The sequence below is a fragment of the Mustela lutreola genome, chromosome 3 (assembly GCF_030435805.1).
Source record: "Mustela lutreola isolate mMusLut2 chromosome 3, mMusLut2.pri, whole genome shotgun sequence".
Lineage (NCBI taxonomy): Eukaryota > Metazoa > Chordata > Mammalia > Carnivora > Mustelidae > Mustela > Mustela lutreola.
Genome location: NC_081292.1, coordinates 136975709 through 136993283, shown reverse-complemented (window position 1 = coordinate 136993283; position 17575 = coordinate 136975709). Strand labels below are relative to the sequence as shown.

The 17575-nt window shown below is 39.2% G+C and overlaps 1 protein-coding gene across 7 annotated transcripts in view; it reads right to left on the bottom strand.

The window, feature by feature from the left end:
• Positions 1-17575, bottom strand: part of CCDC141 (coiled-coil domain containing 141) — a 234603-nt gene that overhangs the window by 133410 nt on the left and 83618 nt on the right. For all 7 annotated transcript variants that reach the window (XM_059166907.1, XM_059166908.1, XM_059166910.1 and 4 more), the window contains one exon: positions 17227-17480. In XM_059166907.1, coding sequence (XP_059022890.1) covers positions 17227-17480 — 254 coding nt within the window. The remainder of the gene's footprint in view (positions 1-17226; positions 17481-17575) is intronic.

Below are 17575 nucleotides of genomic sequence, written 5' to 3'. Positions count from 1 at the left end.
TGATAGAGCCAAGACTTTAACTTAGCCAATAGTCTGGACCCAGTACCTTTGCTCTTACAAGCGAGCACACAGAAGCAACAGTTACTTTATTAATTATTCCAGCTGTTATCTCTGGTGTTAACAAGAGAGGATATAACATGGAATATTTTAAGATTAAGAGCCTAAATTTTGTATTTATGGAAATGACTAACTTATTTATTTGCCAATTTTATTAAAAATTTACATTTATTTGTATTATTATTTTTAAATTGATTTTCACTTGTGACTGTTAGGAATGGAGTCGAATTGAAAGCCTAGTTCTCTTAACCACAAATATACATTCTTAAAGCTTTGCTTTACCTAAAGCAGCCACTGAGAACCAAATGGTATTAAGAAATTTTGACATATATACCAACAGTAATGCCAAGCCCAGGGAAAAGAATATAGACCAGATGAGGAAGAATTCATAGGTTATAAGGCTTAACCAAAGAGAGAGAAGACTAGGAAATTAATATTTTGTAAGCTCCTCTTAGAATGCTAGGCATTGTACTACATGTTTTATACACGTTATTTCATTTAATCATTAGAACAACACTGTGAATTGAGAGTTATTATTCCTGATTTAAATGTGCGACTCAGAAACAGGAAAAGATGGTGGAAGATAATAGGGAACCCTATTTCAACTGGTCCCCTGGATTTAGCTGGATATCTATCAAACCATTATTTTTTTTTAAGTTTTTCTTTATTTATTTGACAGACATCACAAGTAGGCAGAGAAGCAGGTAGATAGAGAGGAAGGGAAGCAGGCTCCCTGCTGAGCAGAAAGCCTGATGCAGGGCTCAATCCCAGGACCCTGGGATCATGACCTGAGCTGAAGGCTGAGGCTTTAACCCACTCAGCCACCCGGGCACCCCCTACCAAACCATTCTTAACACCCATAAAATCAGCCTTAAATGTAAGAAGATATATTTTAATCTCTACAGAGTATCTCCAGAGGTCTCGAGGTATGAAGCAGGGACCTGTGATTCTATGTGCAGATATTGGAAGATAAACAGAAAGGAGAGAGAACCACCATAAGCTGGTGCCAAGAAAATGAGATAATACCATTGAACAAAAGCATCCTGGCCTGGGACCAGGCACAAACTTGTAGACTGGTAGTGACAGGGAAAGGACTTTAGTGTAAAGCCCACAGACAGGATTCAGGGGAGGCTCGTGGTTTTAGAAGCACAAAGGGCAGAGATGTGCCCAGCCCTGGGTTCCCTATAAAACACTCCTTTGGGATTGTTGCTGTGGGGCACAAAACTGGGGAGGCTGCAGTTTTTAGGTTTTTAGACTTTTAGCTCAGACAGAAATGGAAACAGTGTGGCCTGGAAAGCTCAGTGAAGAGCTTTCCTCTATTCCTCTACTGTGATCTCTCTATTCTGAGACAGGGGTTTGGATGCAATCACTTCTGCTCTGACTCTTGGAAGAGACTCAGAAAGCCACTAGGGAAAGCCACCAGAGAACAAAAGCCACAAAAAAACAGTTTTCACTGAGACCATCTCCCCGCACTGGGGGCAGGGCAACTCTGCCCAAGCAGGGTTGCCTGAGTAACAGTGCAGCAGGCCCCTCCTCCAGAAGACGTTCTGGAAGAACAAGAGGATGACAACCCTAATTTCCCTATAAAACAGGTGCATCTTACTTGGGTCGTAGTTAATACTTTGGACTCCGTACGTTCCCTCAACCACCCCTCAACAGAATGACTAAGAGGAGGAACCCCCAACAAGACAAGAATCATAGACTGTGGCCTCTGTCATAGACCTAATGGATATGGATACAAGCAAGATGTCAGAAATAGACTTCAGAGTAACAATTGTAAAGTTGATATCTAGGCTTGAGAAAAATATTAACAACAATATAGAATCTCTAAGGGCAGAAATGAGACCTAATCGAACTGAACTTAAAAAAGCTAAGAATGAAATGCAGTCTAAACTGGATACTCCAAAAGCCAGGGTAAAGAATGAATTAGTGGGCTAGAAAATAAGGTGATAGAAGGAAGCCAAGGAAGCCTGGGATTAACTCCTGAAAGCTGAAAAGATCAGACTGAGAGAGATTAATGATGCCATGAAACTTTCCAATGTCAGATCTCTGAGGGAATGGAGAGTGAGAGAGAGAGAGAGAGGTCTAGAAGATATATTTGAGCAAATTGTAGCTGAGGACTTCCCTAATCTGGGGAAGGAAATAAGCACTTGTGCCCAAGAGGCAGAGACGACCCCTCCCAAGATCAATGAGAACAGACTGATGACATATAATAGTACAATTTGAAAATCTTGGATCCTAGGGAACAATCTTGAAAGCAGCTGGGCGGGGGGAGAGATTACTTACATACAGAGAGAGGAACTTCAGAGTTATGTCAAACCTTGACCAGGCAAGTCAGAAAGGGCTGGAAAGACATATGCAGGGTACTAAATGAGAAGGACATGCAGCCAAGGATACTCTATCCAGCAAGGCTGTCATTGAGAATGGATGGAAAGACAAGGGCTTCCAAGATTGGCAGAAACGGAAAGAATATGTGACTACCAAGCTGACCCTGCAAAAAATATTAAGGAAGGTTCTGTAAAAGAAGGACCCCAAGAGTAACATAGACCAGAAATTTAGAGATAATCTACATAAACAAGGACTTCACAGGAAACATTATGGCAATAAAATCATATCTTTCAATAATCACACTCAATATGAATGGCCTAAATGCTCCCATGAAATGGCACAGGGTTGTAGACTGGATAAAAAGACATCCATATGCTACTTACAAGAGACTCATTTTGAACCTAAAGATATATCCAGGTGGAAAGCGAGAGCATGGAGAACAATTTTTTGTACAAAAACAGACCTCAAAAGAAAGCTGCAGTAGCAATTCTTGTATCAGACAAATTAGATCTTAAACTAAAGACTGTAGTAAGAGACACAGAAGGACACTATATCATTCTTAGAGGGTCTACCCAACAAAAAGATTTAACTATTGTAAGTATCTATGCCTCCAACATGGAAGCAGCCAACTACATAAGCCAATTGTTAACCAAAATAAAGGAATATATTTTTTTAAAGATTTTATTTATTTATTTGACAGACTAAGATCAGAAGTAGGCAAAGAGGCAAGTGGGGGCGGGGGCGAATCAGGCCTCCCACTGAGCATAGAGCCCAATGCAGGGCTCAATCCCAGGACCCTGGGATCATGACCTGAGCTGAAGGCAGAGGCTTAACCCACTGAGCCACCCAGGCACCCCAAGGAACATTTTTTTTTAAAGATTTTGTTTATTTATTTGAAAGAGACAGAGAGGGAGAGGGGGAAGCCATCCCCCTGCTTGGCAGAGAGTCTGATGTGCTTAATCCCAGGACCCTGAGCTCATGACCTAAGCAGAAGGCAGATGCTTAACCAACTGAACCACCCAAAGAAATGTATTGTTAATAACACCCTAAATAAATGTATTGTTAATAACATTTTAATAACAGGTGACCTCAACACTCTCAGCAATAGACAGATCATCTAAGCAGAAGATCAACAAAGAAACAATAGCTTTCAGTGACACACTGGATGGGATGGACCTCATAGATATATACAGAACATTCCACCCTAAAACAACAAAAACTCATTCTTCTCTAGTGTACATGGAACTTCCTCCAGAAGAGACCAAATACTTTGTCATAAATCAGGTCTCAACTGATACCAAAAGACTGAGATTATTCCCTGCATATTCTCAGACCACAACATTTTGAAACTGGAACTCAATCATAAGAAAAAATTGGAAGGAATTCCAACACTTGGAAGCTATAAACCATCCTGCTTAAGAATGTTTGGGTCAACCAGGAAATTAAAGAAGAAATTAAACAATTCATGGAAACCAATGAGAATGATAACATATCCATCCAAAACCTATGGGATACTGCAAAAGCGGTCCTAAGAGTGAAATACATAGCCATCCAAGCCTTACTCAAAAAATAGAAAAATCCTGAATACACAAGATAACTTTATACCTTAAAGAACTAGTGAAAGAACAACAAATAAAGCCTAAGCCATGCAGGAGAAGAGAAATAATTAAGATTAGAGCAGAGATCCATGAATTAGAAACCAGAAATACAGTAGAGTAGATCAACAAAACTAGAACCTGGTTCTTTGAAATAATTAATAAGATCAATAAACCACTGGCCAGACTTATCCAAAAGAAAATAGAAAGGACCCCAATTAATAAAATTATAAATGAAAAGGGAGAGATCACGACTAACACCAAGGAAATAGAAAAATTAGAAATTATTATCAACAACAATATGGCAATAAATTAAGCAACCTGGAAAAAAAAATGGATGCCTTCCAGGAAACCTATAAACTACCAAGATTGTTTTGAAACAGGAAGAAATTGACAATCTGAGTAGACCAATAACTAGTAACAAAATTGAAGCAGTGATTTATTTTTTTTTTAAGTTTTTATTTATTTATTTGACAGACAGAGATCAGAAGCAGGCAGAGAGAGAGGAGGAAGCAGGCTCCCCGCAGAGCAGAGAGCCCGATGCGGGGCTCGATCCCAGGACCCCGGGATCATGACCTGAGCCGAAGGCAGAGGCTTTAACCCACTGAGCCACCCAGGCGCCCCTGAAGCAGTGATTTAAAAACCTCCAAAAAAACAAGAGTCCAGGGCCTGATGGATTCCCAGGGGAATTCTATGAAACATTCAAAGAAATAATACCTATACTCCTGAAGCTGTTTCAAAAAAATAGAAACAAAAGGAAAACTTCCAAACTCATTCTATGAGGTTAGCATTACCTTGATCACAAAACAAGGCAGAAACCTCATCAAAAAGGAGAATTACATGCAGGAGGAGTCAAGATGGCGGAGAAGTAGCAGGCTGAGATGACATCAGGTCACAGCAGTTCAGCTAGATAGTTATCAAACCATTCAGAACACCTAAAAACCCAACCAGAGACCAAAAAGAAGAAGAGCAGAAAATTCTAGAAACAGAAAATCGGTCCCTTTCTGAAAGGTAGGATGTGCGGAGAAGTGAATCCGAAGCAATGGTTAGATAGACCGCACGGGAGAGGAGCAGGCTCAAAGCAAAGTGGCGGAGCAATGGAGCAAAAAATTTGAACTTTTTAAGTCTGCTCCACTTAGGGACATTGTTCCAGAGGCTAAGCTGGGGTGGAGTCCTCACGGGGATAGTATGGTCTCGGGTCCTGTGGGATCACAGAAGGATCGGGGGTGTCTGAGTGTAGCAGAGCTCACAGGTATCAGAGCAAGAAGCTGGCTACAGAGATGGAGCTGAGGAGTGAGCTCTCAACTTGGAGTTACCTTAAGCTGTGATCTGTAGCACTGTCAGACCACTGCTTTTTGAGCAGGGACCCCACAAGTGGCAGATCCAGGGAGATCCACCTTCATCTGCTAGAAGAGCAGTGCAGCAGGAATCTGCTGGGTTTGGAGATTCCAAACAGAGCTCTGCATCAGAGACAGAAATGCTCGGTCACAGGCTGGGTGAGCTCAGAGCACAGCCAAAGGCCAGGAAGACAGGAGTGATTGAAAGCTATTCTCTCTCCTAAAGAGTGGGGAACCAAGCTCTTGGCTCCTCCAGGCCAGAGACTGGGAGGCCACCATTTTCATTCCCATCCTCCAGAGCTCTATGGAAAGCATTCAGGGAACAAAAGCTCCCGGGAGTGAACCTGAGCAGATTACTTAGCTGGCCCCTGGCAAGGGCGGAGCAATTCTGCCACTAGGGCAAAGACATTTGAGAATCACTACAACAGGCCTCTCCCCCAGAAGATCAGTACAAACATCCAGCTAAGACCAAGCTCACTGATCAAGGAGAACAGCAGAATTCCAGAGGAGGGAAAAGAAAAGCATGGAATATATGGCTTTCTTCCCATGATTCATTAGTCTTGCAAAGTTAATTAATTTTTTAGTTTTTTTTTCTTATTCTAATTTTTTTAACTTTTCCTCTTTCAGCATTTTTAACTAGTTTATCTTAACAATACCTTCCTAAAAAAAAAATCTTTTAAAATCATCATTATCATAGTCATATTTTATCCTTCATTGTATCTAATTTATTTTTTGTATACATATGGGGTTTTTTTCTTCTAAAAAATTTTTAGGATAAAATTTCTTCTAATAGATCAAAATATGCCCTAATTCTAGCACAGGACTTTGTTCTAGTCTCCAGCCCGAGCAAATTCTCTCCACTTTCTTTTTCCTTCTTTTCCCAACCAACTTATCTTATCAATTCCTTTCATAGAATTTTTTTTTTCATCTTTACAATCATATTTCATCCCTTAATCATGTTTACACTTATTTTGTATATGCTTTTCTTTCTTTAAAATTTCAGGAGGTAGTTTCTTCTAAGAGACCAAAATACACCCAAAATCAAGTGTGTGGCTCTACTCTATTCACCATGCTAATATATATATATATTTTAAATTTTTAAAAAACTTTACCCCCTTTCTTCTCCCCCCAATTTGGGGTCTTTTCTGATTTGATTAGCATACATTCTTCTGGGGTCTTTTCCACCCTTTTAGTATTTTATTCTCTCATCTCTCCTTCTTATATTGTTATCTGGATAAAATGACAAGGTGGAAAAATGTAGCACAAAAACAAAAACAAAATCAAGAGGCAGTACCAAAGGCTAGGGACCTAATTAACATGGACATTGGTAATATGTCAGAACTAGAGTTCAGAATGACAATTCTCAAGGTGCTGGCTGGGCTCAAAAAAGGCATGGAAGATGTTAGAGAAACCCTGTCTGGAGAAATAAAAGCCCTTTCTGGAGAAATAAAAGAACTAAAATCTAACCAAGTTGAAATAAAAAAGCTATCAATGAGGTGCAATAAAAAATGGAGGTTCTTAGTGCTAGGATAAATGAGGCAGAAGGGAGAATTAGTGATATAGAAGACAAAATTCTGGAGACTAAAGAAGCTGAGCAAAAGAGAGAAACAATTACTGAACTACAAGGGGAGAATTCAAAAGATAAGTGATACCATAAGATGAAACAATATTAGAATAATTGGGATTCCAGAAGAAGAAGAAAGGTGGGGTAGAAGGTATATCGGAGCAACTTCTTGTAGAAAATTTTCTTAATATATCAAAGGGAACAAGCATCAAAATCCAGGAGGCACAGAGAACCCTCCTCAAAATCAATAAAAATATGTTCACACCCCATTATCTAATAGTAAAACTTACAAATCTCAGTGACAAAGAGAAAATCCTGAAAGCAGCCCAGGACAAGAAGTCTGTAACATACAAGGGTAACAATGTTAGACTGGCAGCAGACTTATCCACAGAGACCTGGTAGGCCAGAAAGGACTGGCATGACAAATTCAGAGCACTAAATGAGAAAAACATGCAGCCAAGAATACTCTATCCAGCTAGGCTACCACTGAAAATAGAAGGAGAGATAAAAATCTTCCAGGAGGGACGCCTGGGTGGCTCAGTTGGTTAAGCGGCTGCCTTCGGCTCAGGTCATGATCCCAGCGTCCTGGGATCGAGTCCCACATCGGGCTCCTTGCTTGGCAGGGAGCCTGCTTCTCCTTCTCCCTCTGCCTCTGCCTGCCACTCTGTCTGCCTGTGCTTGCTCTCGCTTCTCTCTCTATGACAAATAAATAAATAAAATCTTAAAAAAAAAAAAAAATCTTCCAGGAAAAACAAAAACCAAAAGAATTTGTAAACACCAGACCAACCCTAAAGGAAATATTGAAAGGTGTCCTCTAAGCAAAGAGAGAGCCTCAAAGTAATAGACCAGAAAGAAACAGAGACAATATACAGTGACAGTAACCTTACAGCCAATACAATGGCACTAAATTCATATCTTTCAATAGTTACCCTGAATGTAAATGGGTTAAATTCCCCAACCAAAACACACAGGGTATCAGAATGGATAAAAAAAACAAAACCCATCAATATGCTGTCTACAAGAAACTCATTTTAGACCCAAAGACACCTCCAGATTTAAAGTGAGGAAATGGAAAACAATTTACCATGCTAATGGACAACAAAAGAAAACTGAGGTGGCAATCCTGTTATCAGATAAATTCGATTTTAAGCCAAAGAGATGAGGAAGGACACTATTTCATACTCAAAGGGTCTGTCCAACAAGAAGATCTAATAATTTTAAAAATCTAGACCCCTAACATGGGAGTAACCAACTATATAAACCGATTAATAACAAAATCAAAGAAAGGCATCAACAATAATACAATAATAGTAGGGGACTTAACATCCCCTCTCACTGAAATGGACACATCATCTAAGCAAAAGATCAATAAGGAAATAAAGGCCTTAAATGACACATTGGACCAGATAGATGTCACAAATATATTCAGAACATTCCATCCCAAACCAAAAGAATACAAATTCTTCTCTAGTGTACATGGAACATTCTCCAGAATAAATCACATCCTGGGTCACAAATCAGGTCTCAATTAGTACCAAAAGATTGGGATTATTCCCTGCATATTTTCAGATCACAATGCTCTGAAACTAGAACTCAATCACAAGAAGAAAGTTGGAAAGAACCCAAATACATGGAGGCTAAAGAGGATCCTACTAAAGAATGAATGGGTCAATCAGGAAATTAAAGAAGAATGGAAAAAATTTATGGAAATAAATGATAATGAAAATACAACTGGTCAAAATCTGTGGGACACAGCAAAGGAAGTCCTGAGAGGAAAATATATAGCAATACAAGCCTTTCTTAAGAAACAAGAAAGGTCTCTGGGGCGCCTGGGTGGCTCAGTGGGTTAAGCCGCTGCCTCGGCTCAGGTCATGATCTCAGGGTCCTGGGATCAAGTCCCGCATAGGGCTCTCTGCTCGGCAGGGAGCCTGCTTCCTCCTCTCTCTCTGCCTGCCTCTCTGCCTACTTGTGATCTCTCTCTGTCAAATAAATAAATAAAATCTTTAAAAAAAAAAAAAAAAGAAACAAGAAAGCTCTCAAATACACAACCTAACCCTCCACCTAAAGAGTTGAAGAAAGAAGAGCAAAGAAAGCCTAAACCCAGCAGGAGAAGAGAAATCATAAATATCAGAGCAGAAATCAATGAAATAGACACAAAAAAAAAAAAAAAAAAAAAAAGAGCAAATCAATGAAACTAGGAGCTGGTTCCTTGAAAGAATTAATAAGATTGATAAACCCCTGGCCAGACTTATCAAAAAGAAAAGAGAAAGTACCAAAATAAATAAAATCATGAATGAAAGAGGAGAAATCACAACCAACACCAAAGAAATACAAACAATTATAAGAACATATTACGAACAACTACACACCAGCAAATTTGACAATCTGGAAGAAATGGATGCATTCCTAGAGATATATAAACTACCAATACTGAACCAGGAAGAAACAGAAAACCTGAACAGACCCATAAACAGTAAGAAAATTGAAGCAGTCATCAAAAATCTCCCAATGGGGGGCGCCTGGGTGGCTCAGTGGGTTAAGCCTCTGCCTTCAGCCCAGGTCATGATCTCAGGGTCCTGGGATCGAGCCCCGCATCGGGCTCTCTGCTCAGCAGGGAGCCTGCTTCCCCCTCTCTCTCTGCCTGCCTCTCTGCCTACTTGTGATCTCTCTCTCTGTCAAATAAATAAAATCTTTAAAAAAAAAAAAATCTCCCAATGGGGGTGCCTGGGTGGCTCAGTGGGTTGGGCCTCTGCTTTCAGCTTGGGTCATGGTCTCAAGGTTCTGGGATCCGGTCCCGCGTCGGGCTCTCTGCTCAGTGAGGAGCCTCCCTCTTCTCTCTCTGCCTGCCTCTCTGCCTACTTGTGATCTCTCTCTGTGTGTCAAATAAATAAATAAAATCTTTTTTAAAAAAATCTCCCAACAAACAAGAGCCCAGGGTCAGACAGCTTCCCAGGGGAATTCTACCAAATACTCAAAGAAGAAGTAATACTATTTTTCTGAAACTGTTCCAAAAAATAGAAATGGAAGGAAAATTTCCAAACTCATTTTATGAGGCCAGCATTACGTTGATACCCAAACCACAAAGAGCCCATCAAAAAAGAGAATTACAGACCAATATCCTTGATGAACACAGATGTGAAAATTCTCACCAAAATACTAGCCAATATGATTATTCACCACAATTCAGTGGGATTTATTCCAGGGCTGCAAGGTTGGTTCAACATCTGCAAATCAGTCAGTGTGATACAATACATTAATAAAAGACAGAACAAGAACCATATGATACTCTCAACAGATGCTGAAAAAGCATTTGGCAAAGTACAGCATACTTTCTTGATCAAAACTCTTCAAAGTGTAGGGACAGAGAGTACATACCTCAATATCATCAAAGCCATCTATGAAAAACCCACAGCAATTATCATTCCCAATGGAGAAAAACTGAGAGCTTTTCCACTAAGGTCAGGAACATGGCAGGGATGTCCACTATCACCACTGCTATTTAACATCATACTAGAAGTCCTACTTTCAGCAATCAGACAACAAAAAGAAATAAAAGGCATCCAAATTGGCAAAGAACTCAAATTCTCACTCTTTGCAAATGATATGATACTTTATGTGGAAAACCCAAAGGACTCCACTCCAAAACTGCTAGACTCATACAGGAATTCAGTAAAGTGTCAGGATATAAAAACCAATGCCCAGAAATCAATTGTGTTTCTATAAACCAACAGCAAGACAGAAGAAAGAGATATTATGGAGTCCATACGACTTATAATTGCACCCAAAACCACAAGATACCCAGGAATACACCTAACCAAAGATGCAAAGAATCTGTACCCAGAAAACTATAAAGTACTCATGAAAGAAATTGAAGAAGACACAAAGAAATGGAAAAATGTTCCATGCTCATGGATTGGAAGAACAAATATTGTGAAAACGTCCATTTAATCTACACATTTAATGCAACCCCTATCAAAATACCATCAATTTTTTCAAAGAAATGAACAAATAATCCTAAAATTTGTATGGAACCAGAAAATACCTCAAATGGCCAGAGGAATGTTGTAAAAGAAAGTCAAAGTTGGTGGCATCACAATTCCAGACTTCAAGCTCTATTACAAAGCTGTCATCATCAAGACAGTATGGCACTGGCATGAGAACAGACACATAGATCAATGGAACAGAATAGAGAGCCCAGAAATAGAGCCTCAACTCTATGGTCAACTAATCTTCGACAAAGCAGGAAAGAATGTCCAATAGAAAAAAGACAGTCTCTTCAACAAATATTGTTGGGAAAATTGGACAACCACAAGCAGAAGAATGAAACTGGACCATTTCCTTACACCACACACAAAAATAGACTCAAAATGGATGAAAGACCTCAACATAAGATAGGAATCCATCAAAATGCTTAAGGAGGACACAGACAGCAACCTCTTTGACCTCAGCCACAGCAACTTCTTCCTAGGAACATTGACAAAGGCAAGGGAAACAAGGGCAAAAATGAACTATTGGGACTTCATCAAGATCAAAAGCTTTTGCACAGCAAACTAAACAGTCAACAAAACCAAAAGTCAACTGACAGGAATGGGAGAAGATATTTGCAAATGACATATCAGATAAACTTCTAGGATCCAAAATCTATAAAGAACTTATCAAACTCAACACCCAAAGAAAAAATAATCCAATCAAGAAATGGGCAGAGAACAAGAACAAACATTTTGGCAAAGAAGACATCCAGACGGCCAACAGACACATGAAAAAGCACTCCATATCACTCGGCATCAGGGAATACAAATCAAAACCACAATGAGATACCACCTCACACCAGTCAGAATGGCTAAAATTAACAAGTCATGAAATGACAGATGCTGGTGAGGATGTGGAGAAAGGGGAACCATCCTACACTTTTGGTGGGAATGCAAGGTGGTATAGCCACTATGGAAAACAGCATGGAGTTTCCTCAAAAGTTGAAAATGGAGCTAACCTACAACCCAGCAATCACACTCCTGGTATTTACCCTAAAGATACAAATGTAGTGATCCAATGGGGCATGTGCACCCTAATGTTTATAGCAGCAATGTTTACAATAGCCGAACAATGGAAAGAACCTAGATGTCCATCAACAGATGAATGGATAAAGAAGATATATATATATATATATATATATATATATATATATATATATATACACACACACACAATGGAATACTATGCAACCATCAAAAGAAATGAAATCTTGACATTTTCAATGACGTGGTTGGAACTAGAGGGTATTATGCTGAGGGAAATAAGTCAATTAGAGAAATACAATTGTCATATGATCTCCCTAATATGAAGAATTTGAGAGGCAAAGTGGGGGTTTTAGGGGTAGGGTAGGAAAAAAATGAAACGTGATGGGTTTGGGAGGGAGACAAATTTTAAGAGACTCTTAATCTCACAAAACAAACTGAGGGTTGCCAGGGGGAGAGGGTTAGGGAGAGGGTGGTTGGGTTAAGGACATTGGGGAGGGTATGTGCTATGGTGAGTGCTGTGAAGTGTGTAAGCCTGATGCTTCACAGACTTGTACCCCTGGGGCTAATAATATATCATATGTTAATTTTTAAAAAAGAAGACGTAAAATGGCTAACAGACACATGAAAAATGTTCATCATCACTAGCCATCAGGAAGATTCAAATCAAAACTACATTGAGATACCACCTTACACCAGTTAGAATGGCCAAAATTAACAAGACAGTAAGCAACTTGTGTTGGAGAGGATATGGAGTAAAGGGAACCCTCTTACACTTTTGGGAATGCAAGCTGGTGCAGCCACTTTGGAAAACAGAGTGGAGATTCCTTATGAAATTAAAAGTAGAGCTTTTGTTTGACCCTACAATTGCACTATTGGGTATTTACCTGAAAGATACAGATGTAATAAAAGAAGGGCCATTTGTACCCCAATGTTCATAGCAGCAATGGCCACAGTCACCAAACTGTGGAAAGAACCACGATACCCTTCAACAGACGAATGGATAAAGAAGATATGGTCCATATATACTATGGAGTGTTATGCCTCCATCAGAAGGGATGAATACCCAACTTTAGTATCAACATGAAAGGGACTGGAAGAGAGTATACTGAGTGAAATAAGTCAAGCAGAGAGAGTCAATTATCATATGGTTTCACTTATTTGTGGAGCATAAGGAATAACATGGAGGACATGGGGAGAGGGAGAGGAGAAGTGAGTTGGGGGAAATCAGAGGGGGAGACGAACCATGAAAGACTGTGGACTCTGAGAAACAAACTGACGGTTTTGGAGGGGGACTGGAAGGTTGGGTGAGCCTTGTGGTGGGCATTATATAGGGCATGTATTGCATGGAGCACTGGGTGTGGTGCATAAACAATAAATTCTGGAACACTAAAAAGAAATTTTTTAAAAAGGGAGAATTACAGACCAATATCCCTGATGAATATGGGTGCCAAGATTCTCAACAAGATCCTGGCAAATAGGATCCAACAGTACCTTAAAATAGGATCCATCACAACCAGGTGGGATTCATGCCTGGGATGAAAGGGTATTCAACATCCTTTTGTGTGACAGAACACATTAATAAAAAAAGAGACAAGCACCATGCAATCCTCTCAATTGATGCAGAAAAAGCATTTGACAAAATACAGCATCCTCTCCTGATTAAAACTCTTCAGACTGGGGTGTCTGGGTGGCTCAGTGGGTTAAGCCGCTGCCTTCGGTTCAGGTCATGATCTCAGGGTCCTGGGATCGAGTCCTATGTCGGGCTCTCTGCTCAGCAGGGAGCCTGCTTCTCTCTCTCTGCCTGCCTCTCTGTCTACTTGTGATCTCTCTGTCAAATAAATAAATAAATAAAACTCTTCAGACTGTAAGAATAGATGGAATATTCCTCAAATTCATAAAAACTATCTATGAAAAGCCCACAGCGAATATTATTCTCAATGGAGAAAAGCTGAGAGCTTTCCCCTTAAGATCATGAACATGACCAGGACATCCACTCTTGCAACTATTGTTCAATGTAGTACTAGAGGTCCTAGCAGCAGCAATCAGACAATAAAAAGAAATAAAATGTCTTCAAATTTGCAAAGAAGCCAAACTCTCCCTCTTTGCACATGACATAATACTTTACATGGAAAACTTAAAAGACTCCACCCCCAAATTACTAGAACTCATAGAGCATTCAGTAATGTGGGAGGATAAAAAATCAACACAAAGAAATTGGTTACTTTTCTATACATTAACAATGCAACTGTAGAAAAAGAAATTAGGGAATATATTCCATTTACAATAGCACTAAAAACCATAAGCTACCTTGGAATAAACCTAACTAAAGAGGTAAAGGACCTATACTCTAGAAACTAGAGAACATTACTAAAACAAACATTGTTAAAATGTCTGTGCTACCCAGAGCAATCTATACTTTCAACACCATCCCAATCAAAATACCAATGGCATTTTTAAAAGACCTCGAACAAACAATTCTAAAATTCATATGGAACCAGAAAAGACACTGAATTGCCAAGCAAATGTTGAAAAAGAATAACAAACCTGGGGGGATCACATTGCTTGATTTTAACCTATATTATTTTAACCTATATTTTAACCTATATTATTGTGATCACCAAGACAGCTTGGTACTCTCACAAAAACAGACACATACATCAGTGGAAAGAATAAAGAACTGAGAGATAGAGCCTCAACTCTATGATCAACTAATCTTCAACAAAGCAGGAAAAATATCCAATGGGAAAAAGACAGTCTCTTCAATAAATGGTGCTGGGAATACGGGACAGCTATATACAGAAGAATGAAACTTGACCATTCTCTTACACCATTCAAAAAGAAAATGGATGAAAAGACCTCAGTGTGAGACAGGAATCCATCAAAATCCTAGAGGAGAACATAGGCATTAACCTCTTGGACATCAGTCACAGCAACTTCTTTCAATATGTCTCCAAAGGCAAGGGAAGCAAAAGTGAAAATGAAATTTAGGGACTTCATCAAGATAAAAAGCTGCACAGCAAAGGAAACAGTCAAAAAAACAAAGAGGAAACCCATGGAATGGGAAAAGTTATTTGTAAATAACACTACAGATAAAGGGCTGATATCCAAGATCTATAAGGAACTTCTCAAACTCAACACCAAAAAAATGAATAATCATGTCGAAAAAATGGGCAGAAGACATAAACAGACACTTCTCCAAAGAACACATATGAATGGCTAACAGACACATGAAAAAATGTTCAACATCAATTCTCAGGGAAATTCAAATCAAAACCACATTGAAATACCACCTTATACCAGTTAGAATACAAAAATTAACAAGGCAGGAAACAACAAATTTTAGAGAGGTTGTGGAGAAAGGGGAACCCTTGTACACTGTTGGTGGGGATGCAAGTTGGTGCAGTCACTTTGGAAAACAGTGTGGAGTTTCCTCAATAAGTTAAAGTAGAGCTACCCTGTGACCCAGCAATTGCACTACTGGGCATTTATCCTAAAGATACAGATGTAGTGAAAACAAGGGGCACATGCACCCTGATGTTCCTAGAAGCAATGTCCCCAATAATGAAACTGTGGAAAGAGCTGAGATGCCCTTCAAAAGACAAATGGATAAAGAAGATATGGTCATATACACAATGGAATATTACTCAGCAATAAGAAAGGATGAATACCTGCCATTTATAAATAAATAAGAGACTCATTAAAACAATGAGATAGTAGTATATGCCTATCAGAATGGCCAATGTCCAAGACAGAGAGAACACCGATAATGCTGGGAAGGATGTGGAGCAACAGGAATTTTCATTGCTGATGGAAATACAAAGTGGTACAGCCAGTTTGGAAGATGATTTGGTAGTTTCTTATAAACATAGTCTTACTATATGTGAGTCATCAGTGTATTCCTTGGTTGCTTAGATGAATTAAAATTTATGCCCACACAAATATCTATACATGAATCCTTATAGAAGCTTTATTTATAATTGCCCAAACCTGGAAACAACAAAAATCCCTTTCAGTAGGTGAATGGATAAATAAACTGTGGCAAATCCAGACAACAGACTGTTATTCAGCACTGAAAAGAAATGAGCTATCAAGCCATGAAAAGATATGGCAGAATCTTAAATGCACATTACTAAGTGAAAGCACTCAATCCAAAAAGGCTAACTACTGATTCCAACTATATGACATTCTGGAAAAGGCAAAACTATGGAGACAGTAAAAAGATGGGTGGTTACCAAGGATTAAGGTGAAGGAGGGATGAAGAGTCAAAACACAAAAGATTCTTAGGGAAGTGAAATTATTCTGTATGCTACAATCGTGGATATATGTCATTTACATTTGACTAAAGCCACAGAATATATTGCACCAAGAGTGAACCCTAACGTATACTATGGATTCGGGATGATAATGATCCTCAAAGTAGGTCACTGACTGTAACAACCATACCACTCTGGTGCAGGATAGGGATAGTGGGAGAGATTATACATGTATGGGAAGAGAGGGTACTCTCTACTTTCCACTCAGTTTTACTATGAATCTGAAACTGCTTTAAAGAAAGAGTTCTATCTGTGCTTACCCTTAAGTAGTTGGGACAAAAAAAGTACACAGCAAGCATATTGACAACTGACCAAAGCATACCTACAGCTAGGGTGATTAGTTCTAGCAAGTCTGCAAACTCATGAACCTCTTGCCCCAAAGCCCTCTAACTATTCAGCATCCAACCACAGGCCAAGGTCATATTTCTTACTTGGAACCAGGTACTTTTTTTTTTTAAAGATTTTATTTATTTATCTGAGAGAGAGAGAGAGAGAGAGAGAGAATGAGAGGAGAGATGTCAGTGGGAGAAGCAGACTCCCTGCCAAGCAGGGAGCCCAATGTGGGACTCGATTCCAGGACTCCAGGATCATGACCTGAGCCAAAGGTAGTCACTTAACCAAGTGAGCCACCGAGGTGCCTGGCACCAGACTATTCTTCTAAAACCACTCCTTGGAGCTGACAGACTTTCACTGGCATTAGCAGCAATGTAGTACAGTTCAGCACCATCATGCCTCTTCAACTTTCAAGAAAACTTCAAAAATTTATATTTCAGAATTTCAAGGAAATATGTATATAAGTAGTAATCTGGAAAGAGGTGAGAAAGAGAGTCCAACAATAGAAAATAAAAATATTTGTTTTTCATTTAACTTATGTGGAAAACAACATGTTAGTTTGGACTAAAACCCACAGATTTTGACCGTAACAAATGAGGAACTATCCCAGGAAACAGTCAGTCCACATAATAATCAAACTTCAATAACTGAGGTCAAGGGATCATTAATTCCCCTTTGGGTTACCTGATTTTCTTGCTGGTCCCACTGACATATCTGCAGAACCTGACGCAGTTCTTGTTGTTGTTGCTTCAGGTCCTTGTCGATTTGCCGTCTCCTGTCTTGGAGAAGCTCAAGAAGGCTGTCAATCTTCAAACAGCTGTTATGAGCTCCCTGAATCAACTCAGGATTCACATTAGGTCCATCACACTTGAATTTTTCTATGAAGTCAGTGAGCTGTTGACTTTTGTTTAAAAGGGCTAGAGATCGTTCTAAGAGTTCTAGAAGAAAATTAGAAAAAAAATACTGATGATATGAGGAAGCTTTTCTATAGTAACATTCAAACTCTTGGTATAATTTAAAATGTATATAACCT